The sequence below is a fragment of the Oryctolagus cuniculus genome, chromosome 18 (assembly GCF_051225735.1).
Source record: "Oryctolagus cuniculus isolate XC-2025 breed Fujian yellow rabbit chromosome 18, ASM5122573v1, whole genome shotgun sequence".
Classification (NCBI taxonomy): domain Eukaryota; kingdom Metazoa; phylum Chordata; class Mammalia; order Lagomorpha; family Leporidae; genus Oryctolagus; species Oryctolagus cuniculus.
Window position 1 is genome coordinate 12,718,811 of NC_142884.1, and position 13,704 is coordinate 12,732,514.

The window sequence follows — 13,704 nt, forward strand, 5'->3', positions numbered from 1 at the left end:
ACCTGCGCTCCGGCTGCAGACTTCGCCTCCTCCAAGAAGCCTTCCTGCTGGCCCCTTCTTAGCGGCATCCCTCGCGACCCCCACCCCACACCCATCCTGATATTGTTCACAAATATTTTCAGAGCCTCAAATTATTTTATATAGCACATCATTTTATTTTATTGTTACAATACTTTTAAAATGATTTATATATTTTAATTAAAAGGTGGAGTTACAGAGAGGCAGAGAGAGAGACGGGAGATTTCCACCCCAAATGGCCTCGACGGCCAGGGCTGGGCCAGGCTGAAGCCAGGAGCCAGGAGCTTCTTCAGGTCTCCCACGTGGGTGCAGGGGCCCAAACACTTGGGCCATCTCCTGCTGTTTTCCCATGTGCATTAGCAGGGAGCTGGATCAGAAGTGGGGCAGCCGGGACTTGAACCAGCGCCCATATGGGATGCCGCTATGCCACAGTGCTGGTCCCTGTTACAGTAATCTTAAAGATTTATTTAGTTGAAAGGCAGAGCTGCAGAGAAAGAGGAGAGATAGAATGAGAGATTTTTTTCAGCTGTTGGTTCATTCCTCAAAAGGCTGCAACAGCCAGGGCTGGGCCAGGCCAGAGCCAGGAGCCAGGAGCGTCTTCTGGGTTCCTTGTGTGGCCTCAGGGACCCAAGCACTTGTGCCATCTTCTGTTGCTTTCCCAGGTGCATTAGCAGGGAGCTGGATTGGAAGTGGAGCAGCCGGACTTGAACTGGCGCCCATGTGGGATGCTGGCACTGCAGGTAGAGATTTAACCTGCTATGCCACAGCACCAGCCCCTGGGTTCAAGTTTGATTCCAGTTTTTTGGGTTTTTTTTTTTTTTTTTTTGACAGAGTTAGTGAGAGAGAGAGAGAGAGAGAGAGAAAGGTCTTCCTTCCGTTGGTTCACTCCCCAAATGGCCGCCGCGGCCGGCACTGCGCTGATCCGAAGACAGGAGCCAGGTGCTTCTCCTGGTCTCCCATGGGGTGCAGGGCCCAAGCACTTGGGCCATCCTCCACTACACTCGCGGGCCACAGCAGAGAGCTGGCCTGGAAGAGGGGCAACCGGGACTAGAACCCGGGGTGCTGGCACTGCAGGCAGAGGATTAGCCTAGTGAGCCGTGGCGCAGGCCCTAACTGTGTAATGTTTTATTATCAGTTCCGTCTTCTCCCCCATTACAAAGTCGGCTGTGGTGCAGCGGGTTAAAGCCCTGGCCTGAAGTGCCGGCATCCCATGCGGGCGTCAGTTCTAGTCCCGGCCACTCCACTTCCCATCCATCCAGCTCCCTGTTAATGCACCTGGGAAAGCAGTGGAAGATGGCCCAAGTCCTTGAGCCCCTGCACCCACGTGGGAGACCCAGAAGAAGCTCCTGGCTTCGGATCGGCGCAGCTCCGGCCGTTGCAGCCATCTGGGGGGTGCACCAGCAGATGGAAGCCCTCTCTCCCTCTGTTTCTACCTCTCTCTCTAACTCTTTCAAATAAATAAAATAATTTTTTTTTTTAAGTCGGCTGTTGGTGTTGTACAGTGGGTTAAGCTGCCGAATCCAACACCAGCATCCCACGAGGAGGCTCCACTTCCGATCCGGCTCCCTGCTAATGCACCTGGGAAAGCAGCGGAGCCCCTGCACCCACGTGGGAGACCGGGATGCTGTTCCTGGCTCCTGGCTCTGGCCTGGTCCAGCCCTGGCTAATGCAGCCATTTAGGGAGTGAACCAGCAAATGGAAGATCTCTTTCTCCCTCTCTGTGTGTAACATTGCCTTCCAGCTAAATAAAATAAACATATCTTCAGCCCAAGGACAGGGGCTGCTGCAGCTCCCATGTTAAAGCCGGGGTGGGGGGTGGGGGTAGGGGCCGCAGGTCTGAGTTCAAACCCGGTGCTTGCCATTTCCTGTCCGCGCCACAAGGGGGCAGCAGGGATCCCTCGCCGAAGCTCTGGGTCCTTTATCTGTATGTAGCACATAGGGCAGGGGGATTAAGGGAGAGAGTGTTCACCAGGCTAAACCACCCCTCCCTGACCTTGGCCACAGTTTTTTTTTTTTTTTTTTTTTTTTTGACATGCAGAGTGGACAGTGAGAGAGAGAGACAGAGCGAAAGGTCTTCCTTTTGCTGTTGGTTCACCCTCCAATGGCCGCCGCGGCCGGCGCACCGCGCTGATCCAATGGCAGGAGCCAGGTCCTTCTCCTGGTCTCCCATGGGGTGCAGGGCCCAAGCACCTGGGCCATCCTCCACTGCACTCCCTGGCCATAGCAGAGAGCTGGCCTGGAAGAGGGGCAACCGGGACAGAATCCGGTGCCCCGACCGGGACTAGAACCTGGTGTGCCGGCGCCGCAAGGTGGAGGATTAGCCTAGTGAGCCGTGGCGCCGGCCCACAGTTGTTTTTTAAGTAATGTTTTGAGGGAGAGAGGTGGAGAGAAAGTTCCCCACGTGCCGGTTTGCTCCCCAAGGGTGCACAGCAGCAGGCACTGGGCTGAGCTGAGGCCCAGGGTCAGGAGCCCCGCACGCGACTCAGGTCTCCCCCCTGAGCCCCCACTGCCGCCTCCCAGGGGGTGCAGCAGCAGGGAGCTGGGACTCGAACCCAGGTCCCCCTGTGTGGCTGCAGGTGTCTAGCACCAGGCCGGATGGCTGCCCCTCGGCTGTGGTTTTTTAATGGAAACAGCGATGCACCGGTTGGACAGGCCGTGCATTGGGACCGGCGCTGGGGAGCAATGGGCTAAGCCGCTGTCCCAGCCGAGTGCCTGTTTTTTAAGTTCCGGCTGCTCCACTTCCCATCGATCCAGCTCCCTGCTGTGGCCTGGGAAAGCAGTGGAAGACGGCCCAAGTGCTTGGACCCCTGCAGCCACATGGGAGACCCGGATGGAGCTCCTGGCTCCTGGCTTCGGTGTGGCCCAGTCCTGGCCATTTTCGCCATTTGCGACGTGAACCAGCAGATGGAAGCTCGCTCGCTCTCTCTCTCTCTCTCTCTGTGTCTCCCCCGTCTGTAACTCTGCCTTTCAAACAACAGACACATCGTTAACCAAGAGAACAGAGACTGGAAACAGAAAAGTGGGTCCCCTCTCTTCTTAAGCCCCAGGGACCCTTCCCAGAAGCCAACACGGCCACTGGAGAAATACTCCACGGACACGGGCGTGGGGGGAGGCGCCAGTGCGTGCACCCACTCGGGACACAGAGGAAGCCATCCTTAGCGCCGTGGCCTGTGACCAGCAGAGGGGACAGTCGGGCTGCTTCTATCTCGGCCTGGACCTTCGCCCTTTGTGCCTTGCATCCCGCATCGGGGCTTCTCCCGGCTGTCCCCTCTGCCTTCCACGGCCCACGGCTCAGCTCTGAGCTCTTGGCCAACTCCACGTCCACTGTAAGACTGCTTCATTCAGGGGCTGGCGCTGTGGCGTAGCCGGCAAAGCTGCCGCCTGCAACCCCAGCATCTCACTGGGGTGCTGGTTCGAGTCCCCACTGCTCCACTTCCGATCCAGCTCTCTGCTATGGCCTGGGCAAGCAGTGGAAGATGGGCCAGGTCCTTGGGCTCCTGCACCCACGTGGGAGACCTGGAAGAAGCTCCTGGCTCCCAGCTTGGGCCTGGCCCAGTCTTAGCCTTTGTAGCCGTTTGGGGAGTGAGCCAGCGAGTGGAAGCGCTCTCTCTGTAACTCCGCCCACTGCTTCGTTCTGGGGTGACTCCGGCTTCCTGGGGCAACAGCACCTCCTTTCTTCCCACTCAACAACAGCTCCCCGTGTGGTCCAGAGAGGCCAGCTGCAGACAACAGCTCATCTCAGTGGTCACAAGGCAGAGACATCGCAACAGCAGTGAGAAGAGGCCGACCGAACAGAACCGGCCGAAGAACAACCCGGCAACACCCCGGCGCGCCTCCAGGGCCTCCGCGCGGGTGCTGCAAGGGATCCTGGGAAGGGGAGTTTCTGGCATCTTTGCCTTCTGCAAAGGAGTCGGGCTCAAGGGCAGGAAACTTCCCGAACACAGAAAGGACTTCTGCCTCTGTGCGGCCAAGCGCCCCCCAAGGGGATAGAGGAGCCCAGGGCTTGGCTGTGCTGCCCGCTGCGGTGACCCAGCTGACCCACCTCTCCCTGGCGCACAGCCCTCAGTGGCTCCCACCCAAGGCACGGTGACACTGACATTCCTCTCGCAGTCCCCCGGGGCCCCACGGGTCCACTCCTGTCCCCGTCTGCACCCCCAGCTCCTTCCTGACCTCTGCTTCTCCCCCACATCCAGCCACTCCCACCCCAGGGCCTTTGCACCTGCCGGTGCCCCCGCTCCCCCCAGCACTGGCTCCCATCTCTCCCCCAGGTCTCAGGGGCCTGCCTGCCTTTGCTCCCCCCTGTCCTGCCCCCTCCCATGCCCCATGGGCCTCAGTTTCTGGAACCAAGAAGCCTGCCCCCACGGGGAAGGGACGGGGAAAGGTTGTCCGGCCGAGGTGGAGAGCCCCACTTTTCCCTGAGCCAGCCCCCACCTGGCTGGAGAGGAATGGGGGAGATGGAGGAGAAAGGCACCGGGAGACAGGGATGTCCTCTGATCCTGGGCAATCCTGGGAGCTCCCTGAGGGAGGTGCCCCGCTCAGCCCACAGCCCTGGCACCCACCAGGCAGAGGAGGCAGCTCCCAGAGTCCCCGGCTGAGGGCCGGGGGTGCCCACGTCCTCACGAGTCGGGCACCCAGTCCCCTTCCCTGGGGGCCTCGGGTGCCCTTGTAAGGAGGCAAGGCCCCAGGACACCCGAGCTGCCGGCTATAATTAGCCTGGACACGTGGGCCCCCCGCCAGCACCTGCCCTGAGCCCCCCTACCCGCAGCCTTGGGTGCTGGGACTGCCGACAGCAGAGACCGCTCTAAAAATAGCTCCCTTCCTGGACGGCCCCTCCCAGCAGGCCCCCCACCCCCCGCTGAGGGGCTCACTGCCCCACCCGGAGGGGTTGTCCTGGGCTCACTGCTGGGTGTCCCTGGCGCTGGTGCTCCCTAGGGTGTGCAGGCCACGGCAGGTGCAGAGGCAGGGGGCACCCACGGGGGGCTGGTAACAGCAGCAGGCCTAGGGGCCAGGGGACGGCGAGCTGTACGTGCCGGGACACCCCCAGCCACTGTCCCGTGCTCCCGGCGGGGGGCCAGCTGTCCCCCGCCAGCCCGACTCAGCACTTGTTCTGCACATCGGCCTGGGGCGGCCCATACAAGGGCATGGGGCTGGGCACAAGGCACGCCCGCGTCCAGGTGGGCACTGTGCCCGGGCATGGAGGGGGTAGGCTGGGCTGCCTTCCAGGCCCCCTCCCTGGGGCCAGCCCCGCCCAGCCAGTGGCACAGCAGGGTCCCCTACATAAAGCCGGGGCCGCGGGCCCTGGATCTGCCTCAGTGTCGCCTGCAGGACACACGTAGCCCCGCTCAGCACAGCCCAGCCAGGTACCACCTGCGGGGCCTCAGGGGGGGGGGGGGGAGTGAGAGGCAGAGCGCTTCGAGAAGGGGCCTGGGTGGGGGGCGGCTGGCTGGCTGGGCCTTGTGCGCCTGGCTGTGCCCTCCCTGTGAGCCTGCCTGGCCACCCATGGGCCCTGTGACTGGGGGGCACGCTGAGGGTCACGGAGGAGCATCCCGGGGGTGAGAGCAGGGGTGGGGGCTTCAGCAGCTGTCAGCCTGCAGGGGCTGGGCCAGGCCTGTGCCCCTGAGTTTGTCACCAAGCCAGCACCGCAGGCCCTAGGAGGTGCCCTGGGCTCTTCGTGGCTGTGACCGTGGGTCGCTGCTCTCCTGTGGCGGGGGGGGAGGGGGGGCGTCTCTACATTTGCAGGTGTGACTCCGTGCCCCAGCAGAGCTGGGGAGCTCAGGGATTGTGGGCGTGGCTTGCACCTGGGGGCGTGGTCTTCCTCAGTGCCCTCTCCTGGGGCGGCCCAGCAGGGATGACCGAACGTCCTCTGGGTGGGGGGTGGGGGCGGGGGTCTGGGCTGAGGCCCAGGCTGTCCTTGGGCCCTAGGCCGTCTGTGCAGCGTCCCAGCCCCTGGGCCCACCTGTCTCGGGCCTGCTGACTTGGCGCAAGCTGAGCCCAGGAGCGAGGGGGGAGGCGGGGCAGCCGCTGGGGGTGTTGGGGGGGAGCAGTCAGCCAGATTCTAAAAATAACCACCCTGGCCCACAGCCCTGAAGGTCTCCGGGGGCCCCCGTGCCCCCCCATCTCACTCCAGCCCCATTCCCCTCCCTCCATCCCACTGGGGGGCCCCTGCCTCGCCCAGTGTGGTGAATAAAAGTGTGGGTGATGGCAGCCGCCGCCGCTGCCAGGCCCGAGCTGGGCGCCCCAGGAGACGGAGGTCCAGAGAGGCCTGGGGCCCAGCCTGGGGCCGCACAGCAAGCTCATGGCTTTTCTTCCCACTGAGCCCTGCAAGTCGGGGGTCTGGCAGGAGCAGGGGTGGGGCCCGGGCGTCCCTCCCCTCCTCTCCACCTGGATGAGCACCAGACAATAGACGGGGGGTGCTGAGGGCTATACCCCTAGTGTCACTCCCTCCAAGTGAGTCCGGCTGTGATCCCATCTGCCAGATGAGTCAAAGGAGGCCCAGAGGGGTCCAGCCGCCGGCCCAAGGCCACACAGCCGGGTGTTAAGTGGCAAGTAGCTGAGCGGGGCTTGGAAGAGCACAGAGCCTGCACCTATTCCATGCCCTGCTATAGGTCCAGCTTTGGGGGAGGGGTTTCCCTCCCCCACCCCCCATTCTCCAGTTGGAGAAACCAAGTCTCCAGCGGGGAGACTGCTCCTGGCCGGCTCAGCAGCGGGGGCGTGGCCGAGTTGGGACCCTCCTGCACCTGGCTCCGAGCCACGCTGCCTGGAGCCTCGCTCAGCTCTCCCCACCGGCCCCGCAGCCCCCCGACGCCGCCACCATGCCGTTCGGCAACACCCACAACAAGTACAAGCTGAACTACAAGTCCGAGGAGGAGTACCCGGACTTGAGCAAACACAACAACCACATGGCCAAGGTGCTGACCCCCGACCTCTACAAGAAGCTGCGCGACAAGGAGACGCCCTCCGGCTTCACCCTGGACGATGTCATCCAGACAGGCGTGGACAACCCAGGTAACCGGCCGGGGGGGGCTCGCTCTTCTCACCTGCAGAATGGGAGCCGCCTCTGCGGAGCTGTTTGTCAAAACCGAGTAAGGGAATCCAGCTGGAGGGCTTGGGACAAACCACAGCCACGCGACGCCCGTGCGCAGTCGCCCCGAGAGGCCCCCTGGGGCGCCATCTGAACCTCCCTCAGTTTCCCCTGCGCCCAGGGCTTCCCGCAGCGCCTGGCACCAAGCGCACCCTCGGATGCGGTGGGGACGCAGCTCCCTCTCGGAGGACTCCCCTGGAGGGCGGGCGGAAGTGGGCTCTCTCTGGGCAGGAAAGCGGTCTTCCTCATGACCTTGACCGCTGGGAGCCCACAGCTGAGTCTGAACACACAGAGGCTAAGATCCCATGACTCAGGGGCTGCCAGGCGCCGGCCCCCACCCCAGTCCTGCCCCCTCGCCCCGTCTGCGCATGCGCGACTCGCTGAGCTCCGGCCCTTGCCCCGCCCCCCGGCCCCCAGGGCACCCTTTCATCATGACCGTGGGCTGCGTGGCCGGTGACGAGGAGTCCTACACGGTGTTCAAGGACCTGTTCGACCCCATCATCCAGGACCGCCACGGGGGCTTCAAACCCACCGACAAGCACAAGACCGACCTCAACCACGAGAACCTCAAAGTTGGTGACCCCGGGGGAGGGGAGGTGGGGAGGGGCAGAGGAGGGAGAGAGAGAAGGGCCCATCTGGGGCGATGGACACCGGGGAGGGGCGGATAAGACAGAGGTGCGAGGGTGTGCGGAGTGGGGCTGGGGGAAGACGCAAGGCCCGGTATAGAAAGGGGAGGGGCGGCACTGCTGCAGAGCAGCTGACTCTGCCACCTGTGAGGCCCACGTCCCGCCCCAGAGTGCCTGGTTCGAGTCCCGGCTGCTCCACTTCTGGTCCAGTTCCCTGCTAATGCATCTGGAAACGCAGCAGCTGATGGCACGAGTCCTCGGACCCAAGCCACCCACAGGGGAGACCCGGATGGAGCTCCAGACTCCTGGCTTTGGCCTGGCCCAGCCCTGGCTGTTGCAGACAATTAGAGGAGTGAGCCAGCAGATGGAAGATCTCTCTCTTCCTCTCTCTCTCTCTGTCTCTCTCTCTGTCTCTCTGCCTTTCAAGTTGATGAAAATAAATATGTAAACATTTAAAAAGGAAAAGAGAAAGAGAGAGAGAGAGAGAGATGGAAGGAGGGGGGAGAGATGGGGAGGGGAGATGGACAGAAACAAAATGGGGAGACAAAGAGGGAGAAAGAGGCAGGAGCGGAAGCAGGGGCGGTCGAGGAAGTGGGGGAGGCCTGGGCTCTCTGGGGGGGGGGCGGAGGCCCTGCCCGGCCTGACCTCCGCCCTCCCCGCCCGCGGCCCAGGGTGGGGACGACTTGGACCCCCACTACGTGCTCAGCAGCCGCGTGCGCACCGGCCGCAGCATCAAGGGCTACACGCTGCCCCCGCACTGCTCCCGTGGCGAGCGCCGGGCCGTGGAGAAGCTCTCCGTGGAAGGTGAGAGCCTCCCCGGCCGTGGGGCCCAGCCCTCCAAACACGGGGGCCCTGGTACCAGCTTGCTGAGTGACAGCTGTCAGTACCGCCCATGTCCGAGGTCTGCGGGCCCAACACCGACCCCCATCCATGCACCCACCCAGCCCTCATTCCCAGTCGTTCTGGCCCAGTGTGGGGCCTCAGGGCTCCCGGGATGAGCAGGGCTCTCCTGGAGCTCTGTCTGGTGCGAGACGTGAGGGCGCACACCAACCTCCCCACGAGCAGGAGCGCCCCAAAGTGCCGAGAAGCATGACCTTGGGGGTGTGGCAGAGGGTGACCCCAGACAGGCAGTGTGGAGACTTTGCTGACTGACGGGAAATTATCTTGGGGTGCCTCCCAGGCAGGGAGAGCAGCAAGTGCAAAGGCCCTGAGACTGGAGGGCGAGCAGGGAGGCCAGCGTGGCAGCGGCGGCGTGGGTGTGGGCGTGGGCTGAGGACAGAGCTGCGGGCGGCCAGGCTGTGCAGTCCTGTGGGCTTGGGGAAGAGGGACACGGCTCCCTCTCTGCAGAGTGTGGGGCTGCGCAGGCAAAGGGGGCAGGACAGAGACTGTGAGGGGGCCACCAGCGTGGTGCAGGCGAGGGGCGGAGGGAGACCAGGCAGTGGCGTGGGGACAGAGTGGGCACGCAGGCAGTGGTGAGCCAGACCAGCTCTCGGGGCAGGGGGGTAGCGGCTCCAACTGCAGCCACCGTCCGAATCCACCGTGCTAATTCTACCGAGGCCGGTGACATCACAGAGGTGGGGAAAGCTGCCCTCCTCCCAGCCATGGCAGACACAAGGGATGGAAACAAAGAGAACACAGAATGTAGCAAAGTGGCGAATGTAGCAAAGTCCACAGAGAGAGCGATAGCTATCAGTGCCGGTCTCCTTTGAAACCTCTTTCAGCCAAGCTTATGAGATGTAGCCACAGCAGGGGGGAAATGCCTGGGATGCAGAAGCTGTATGGACTCAACTCTCTGTGCCCAAATGAACTTTCACCTCCTTTCGTCCATGCACATACGGAGGTGCCTCCGACAGCGGACAGCACCTGGTGCATCCGTTACAAACAGATTCCTTAAACGCCTGGTCCACAGTCTCTCTCACACACACACACAGACACACACATACACAAACAGGACCTGGACTGTTTTCTCCTGGTGGCTCCCTGGCTCCCCTGACCTTGGCTGGCTTTGATGGGTGGGCCCATCCCGGGGAAGGGGAGGGTCCACTTCGCGCTCCTGGGGGCTGGCCTAACAGACCTGGAGAGTTTAGGACGGCAGGCGGCCAAGGCCAGCAGTGTGGGGTTGCCCCCTCCCCCGGGGCGGGACAGGCTGCTGACCACTGCCCCGGGGGGGGGGGGGCCCTCAGCCCTCAACAGCCTGACGGGCGAGTTCAAGGGGAAGTACTACCCCCTGAAGAGCATGACCGAGCAGGAGCAGCAGCAGCTCATCGACGACCACTTCCTGTTCGACAAGCCCGTGTCCCCGCTGCTGCTGGCCTCGGGGATGGCCCGCGACTGGCCCGACGCCCGCGGTATCTGGTGAGGCTCCCTGGCCCCGCCGCGCTCTGGGGGGGGTCAAACGGTGGGAGGGTTGGCATTGAGCCTCGAACCGCGCTCCCCGGGTTCGAATCCCAGCTCTGCCACTAACTGGGAACGTGTTCGACCGCTGGGTGGATTATTTCACTTCTCTCGACCCCGGCTCCCCGCGTGTAAAACGGGGCTCACAGCAGCTCTCGGGATTCGCGTGAGGATTAAAGAGTTCCTTTCTGAAAGGCAGGGCGAGCAGAGCCGGGTATTTGGTAAGTGCGCAGCGCCCCCTGGCGGTCAGCAGCGCCAGACTTCCTGCGCATCCGCTCGTTAAGGACTTCAGGCCTAGAGACCACGCTGCAAAGCCCTGGGAGTCAGGCTTCGAAGCTCTGCCGATTGCGTGATTAGGGGGTTTTAATTATTGTTATGCAAACATGTTTGGGCTTTCACTAACTCCAGGTTTTGTGATTCCGGGGACCCTCGGATGCTGGGTCAGGGGTCCCCGAGGTTCATCCGCGAGTGCCCGCGCCGCGGCCCCCAGCCTAGCGCTGAGCGTTTGCCCACCCCGGACCCCGCGCGTCGAAGAAGCGGATGCCTCTCACCTGGTGCATCCTCGGGCCCGCGGCCCCTGGCGGGGCGCGGGGGTCGCGTGGGGCTCACCTCGGCCTCTCTCTGCGCCCCCGCCCTAGGCACAACGACAACAAGAGCTTCCTGGTGTGGGTGAACGAGGAGGACCACCTCCGGGTCATCTCCATGGAGAAGGGCGGCAACATGAAGGAGGTCTTCCGCCGCTTCTGCGTGGGGCTGCAGAAGGTGGGCCTGAGCCCCTTGCTGCAGCCCGGCCCGCCCCGGAGCCCCGCCCCCTCCCCAAGGCCCCGCCCCCAGAGCGCCCACCCCCCCCTGGCTCCGCCCTGTTCCCCCCCCATCCCCGTCCCACGGCCCCGCCCCCAGCTCCACTCTGTGCCCAATCCCCACCCACTCTGTCTAGTCCCTCCCCTCCCTGGCTCCACTCTGTGCCCAAGCCCCGCCTCTCACACGCAACAGCCCCGCCCCCGGCTCCACTCGGTGCCCAATCCCAGCCTAGTCTGTACAGTGCCGCCCCGCCCTGGTTCCACGCCCTGCCTCTCCTATGCCACAGCCCTGCCCCTGGCTCCACCCCGTGCCTAGGCCACGCCCCTGGCCCCACCTTCTGTCCTATCCCGCCCACCCTGTATAGTCCCTCCCCACCCCTGGCTCCACCCTGTTGCTAGGCCCCACCCCCACCACGTGCCCAAACCCCGCCCCTCAGAACCTGCCTGCTCCTTGTCATCGGCCCCTCCTCTCGGATTCTCCAGCCCCGCCCCCGCCCGCGGCCTGTATCCCCGAAGCTTGCCCGGGGTTGCTGCGCATTTGGGGGTGTGCCTGCTGGCGCTGACTCTGGTCCTGTCCCCCACCTCAGATTGAGGAGATCTTTAAGAAAGCTGGCCACCCCTTCATGTGGAATGAGCACCTGGGCTACGTGCTCACCTGCCCGTCCAACCTGGGCACCGGGCTGCGTGGGGGCGTGCACGTGAAGCTGGCGCACCTGAGCAAGCACCCCAAGTTCGAGGAGATTCTCACCCGCCTGCGCCTGCAGAAGCGGGGCACAGGTGCGTCCGCGCGCGTTCTGGGGGCGGGCAGGGCTGCTCCTCCGCGAGCCTCAGTGTCCGCCTCTGTGAAATGGGCACCAGCGTAGTGTCAGCGTGGCTACAGACACGCAACGCGGGTGCTCCCGTCTGCGAGCGCGGGGAGCGGTCGGGACCGACCCCGGGCAGCCTGATTTCCACGCACACTCTCGCGCGGGCTGTCTATAAGGGCTGAGGGCCGGAGCCGCGGACTCCCAGGAGGCTGTGTGCAGGTAGCCCGGTACACAGCAGGCACTCAGCTCGTGCAGCCGCTGCTGATGGCGCACCTCTGCTGCCTGCTCACGCCTCTGGCTCGTGCTCCCGCAGGGGGCGTGGACACGGCTGCCGTGGGCTCGGTGTTCGACATTTCCAACGCCGACCGGCTGGGCTCGTCCGAGGTCGAGCAGGTGCAGCTGGTTGTGGACGGTGTGAAGCTCATGGTGGAGATGGAGAAGAAGCTGGAGAAAGGCCAGTCCATCGACGACATGATCCCCGCCCAGAAGTAGGCGCGCAGCCCGCCGCCGCCGCCGCCGCCTGGAGGCGCCCCTCGCCCGCAGCGCGCGCGGCCCCGGGGGCTCGGAGTTCCAGCCAATGGGCCCCGTCGTCTGCGTCCTGGCCAATGAAATGCCTCCCTCACACCTCGCTGTCCCGGAGCTCCGCCCACCTCCGGAGCACCTGCTGACGGTGGCGGGGGGGGGGCTCGGCTCCCGGCGTGTCTGGAGCGGGGGCTTTTTCCCCACGCAAAGCAGTGAATAAAAGCAGCGGCGGCCTTAGTTTTGTGCGCCCCGGTTGCGGCGGGTGTACTCTCTCCCGCGCCCGCCCCGCGTCCGTGGTGCGCATTTCTCGCAGGCGGGCCGGGCAGGCCAGGGCTCCCACCAGCAGGGACACAACGGGTGGGGCCTGACAGGCACAAAGGTTTCCAAAGCAAAGTGAAGCGGGGTACATGGAAAACACAGCAGACCCCTCCGATCCCCGTGGGCCAAGAAATCCATGCTCTGCTGGAGAGGGCAAACCAAGAACCCCCGGGAGACCCCACAGACCCAGGCCTGGGGGCCTGTCAGAGGCGTCCCTGTCCCTTTGAATGCCATGCCCACTGGGGGCGGGCGTCCCTTCACTAAGCTCCACCCGACAAGGTAGCAACCTCTCCCACTCTGAGTTGGCCCATCTTCTCAATGCGCTGCCCCGCCCCTGTCATGCTCCACCCCACCAGGGCTGCCCAGTGCCCTGGGAGAGGCCCGGGCCCCGTCCACAGCCGTCAGCACCCGGAAGACACGGCTGGCTGCACCTTGGCGACACCGTATGCCCACCCCAGGTCACACACCACCTGCTCAGGGACACACCCTCTCTTGCTTCCCACAGTCCATGCTCACCACTCTCTCACCTCCGGGGAGCCCTCCCTGCCCAGGGCCGGAGCCCCTCCCACCCCTTCCCCGCCAGCCCTGCCCACTCTGGACTCCTGCTGAGCACACATGTGCCCTGACCTTGGTGGGGCAGGGCTGGGACTGTTTTGGTCACCACCGTGCCCCCTCCTGCCCCACCGCGGGGCAGAGAGAATGCCCTCGGGACCTTCGAAGCAAGCCCTGGGGGCTCCCCTGGCCCCCAAGACCCCACCTGAACAAACCCGGCCTTTCCTTCCCTTCCTGCCCCCAACACCCCGGGAAAGCCCTTCTAAGTCCAGCTGGAGGTATGGCCCGGCCACTCCAGGGTCCAGGATTGGCCCAAGGACGATCATATGACTCACCCCAGCCAATCAAAGCCTGCGGCTGCGCCTGTTAGAAGCAGGCGATTGGACTCTTTGGGCTGGAGGGAAAGAGGCGTGGAGCTCTGGGGTCACCTCTGGTGCGGGAAGGGGGTGCTGCCAGCTGCCACTGTGAGAATTCAACTCACAATGGAAAGGCTCAGAGGCGGCCTGACGCCGGGACCCCACAGCCCCTGGGACCAGACGCCCCCAACTCAGTGACACAAGCCGACACAGCTGTGAGCACACACACAT

The 13,704-nt window shown here is 64.1% G+C and overlaps 1 protein-coding gene across 1 annotated transcript; it reads left to right on the forward strand.

Annotated features, from left to right (window-relative positions):
- Positions 1-5,346: 5,346 nt before the first annotated feature.
- CKM (creatine kinase, M-type) lies at positions 5,347-12,483 on the forward strand. Its single transcript, NM_001082239.1, is given in 8 exon segments — positions 5,347-5,378; positions 6,813-7,023; positions 7,517-7,671; positions 8,397-8,529; positions 9,909-10,080; positions 10,758-10,881; positions 11,507-11,696; positions 12,039-12,483. Coding segments are annotated over 7 exon segments (1,146 nt in total). The 5' UTR covers positions 5,347-5,378; positions 6,813-6,830; the 3' UTR covers positions 12,218-12,483.
- Positions 12,484-13,704: the final 1,221 nt, after the last annotated feature.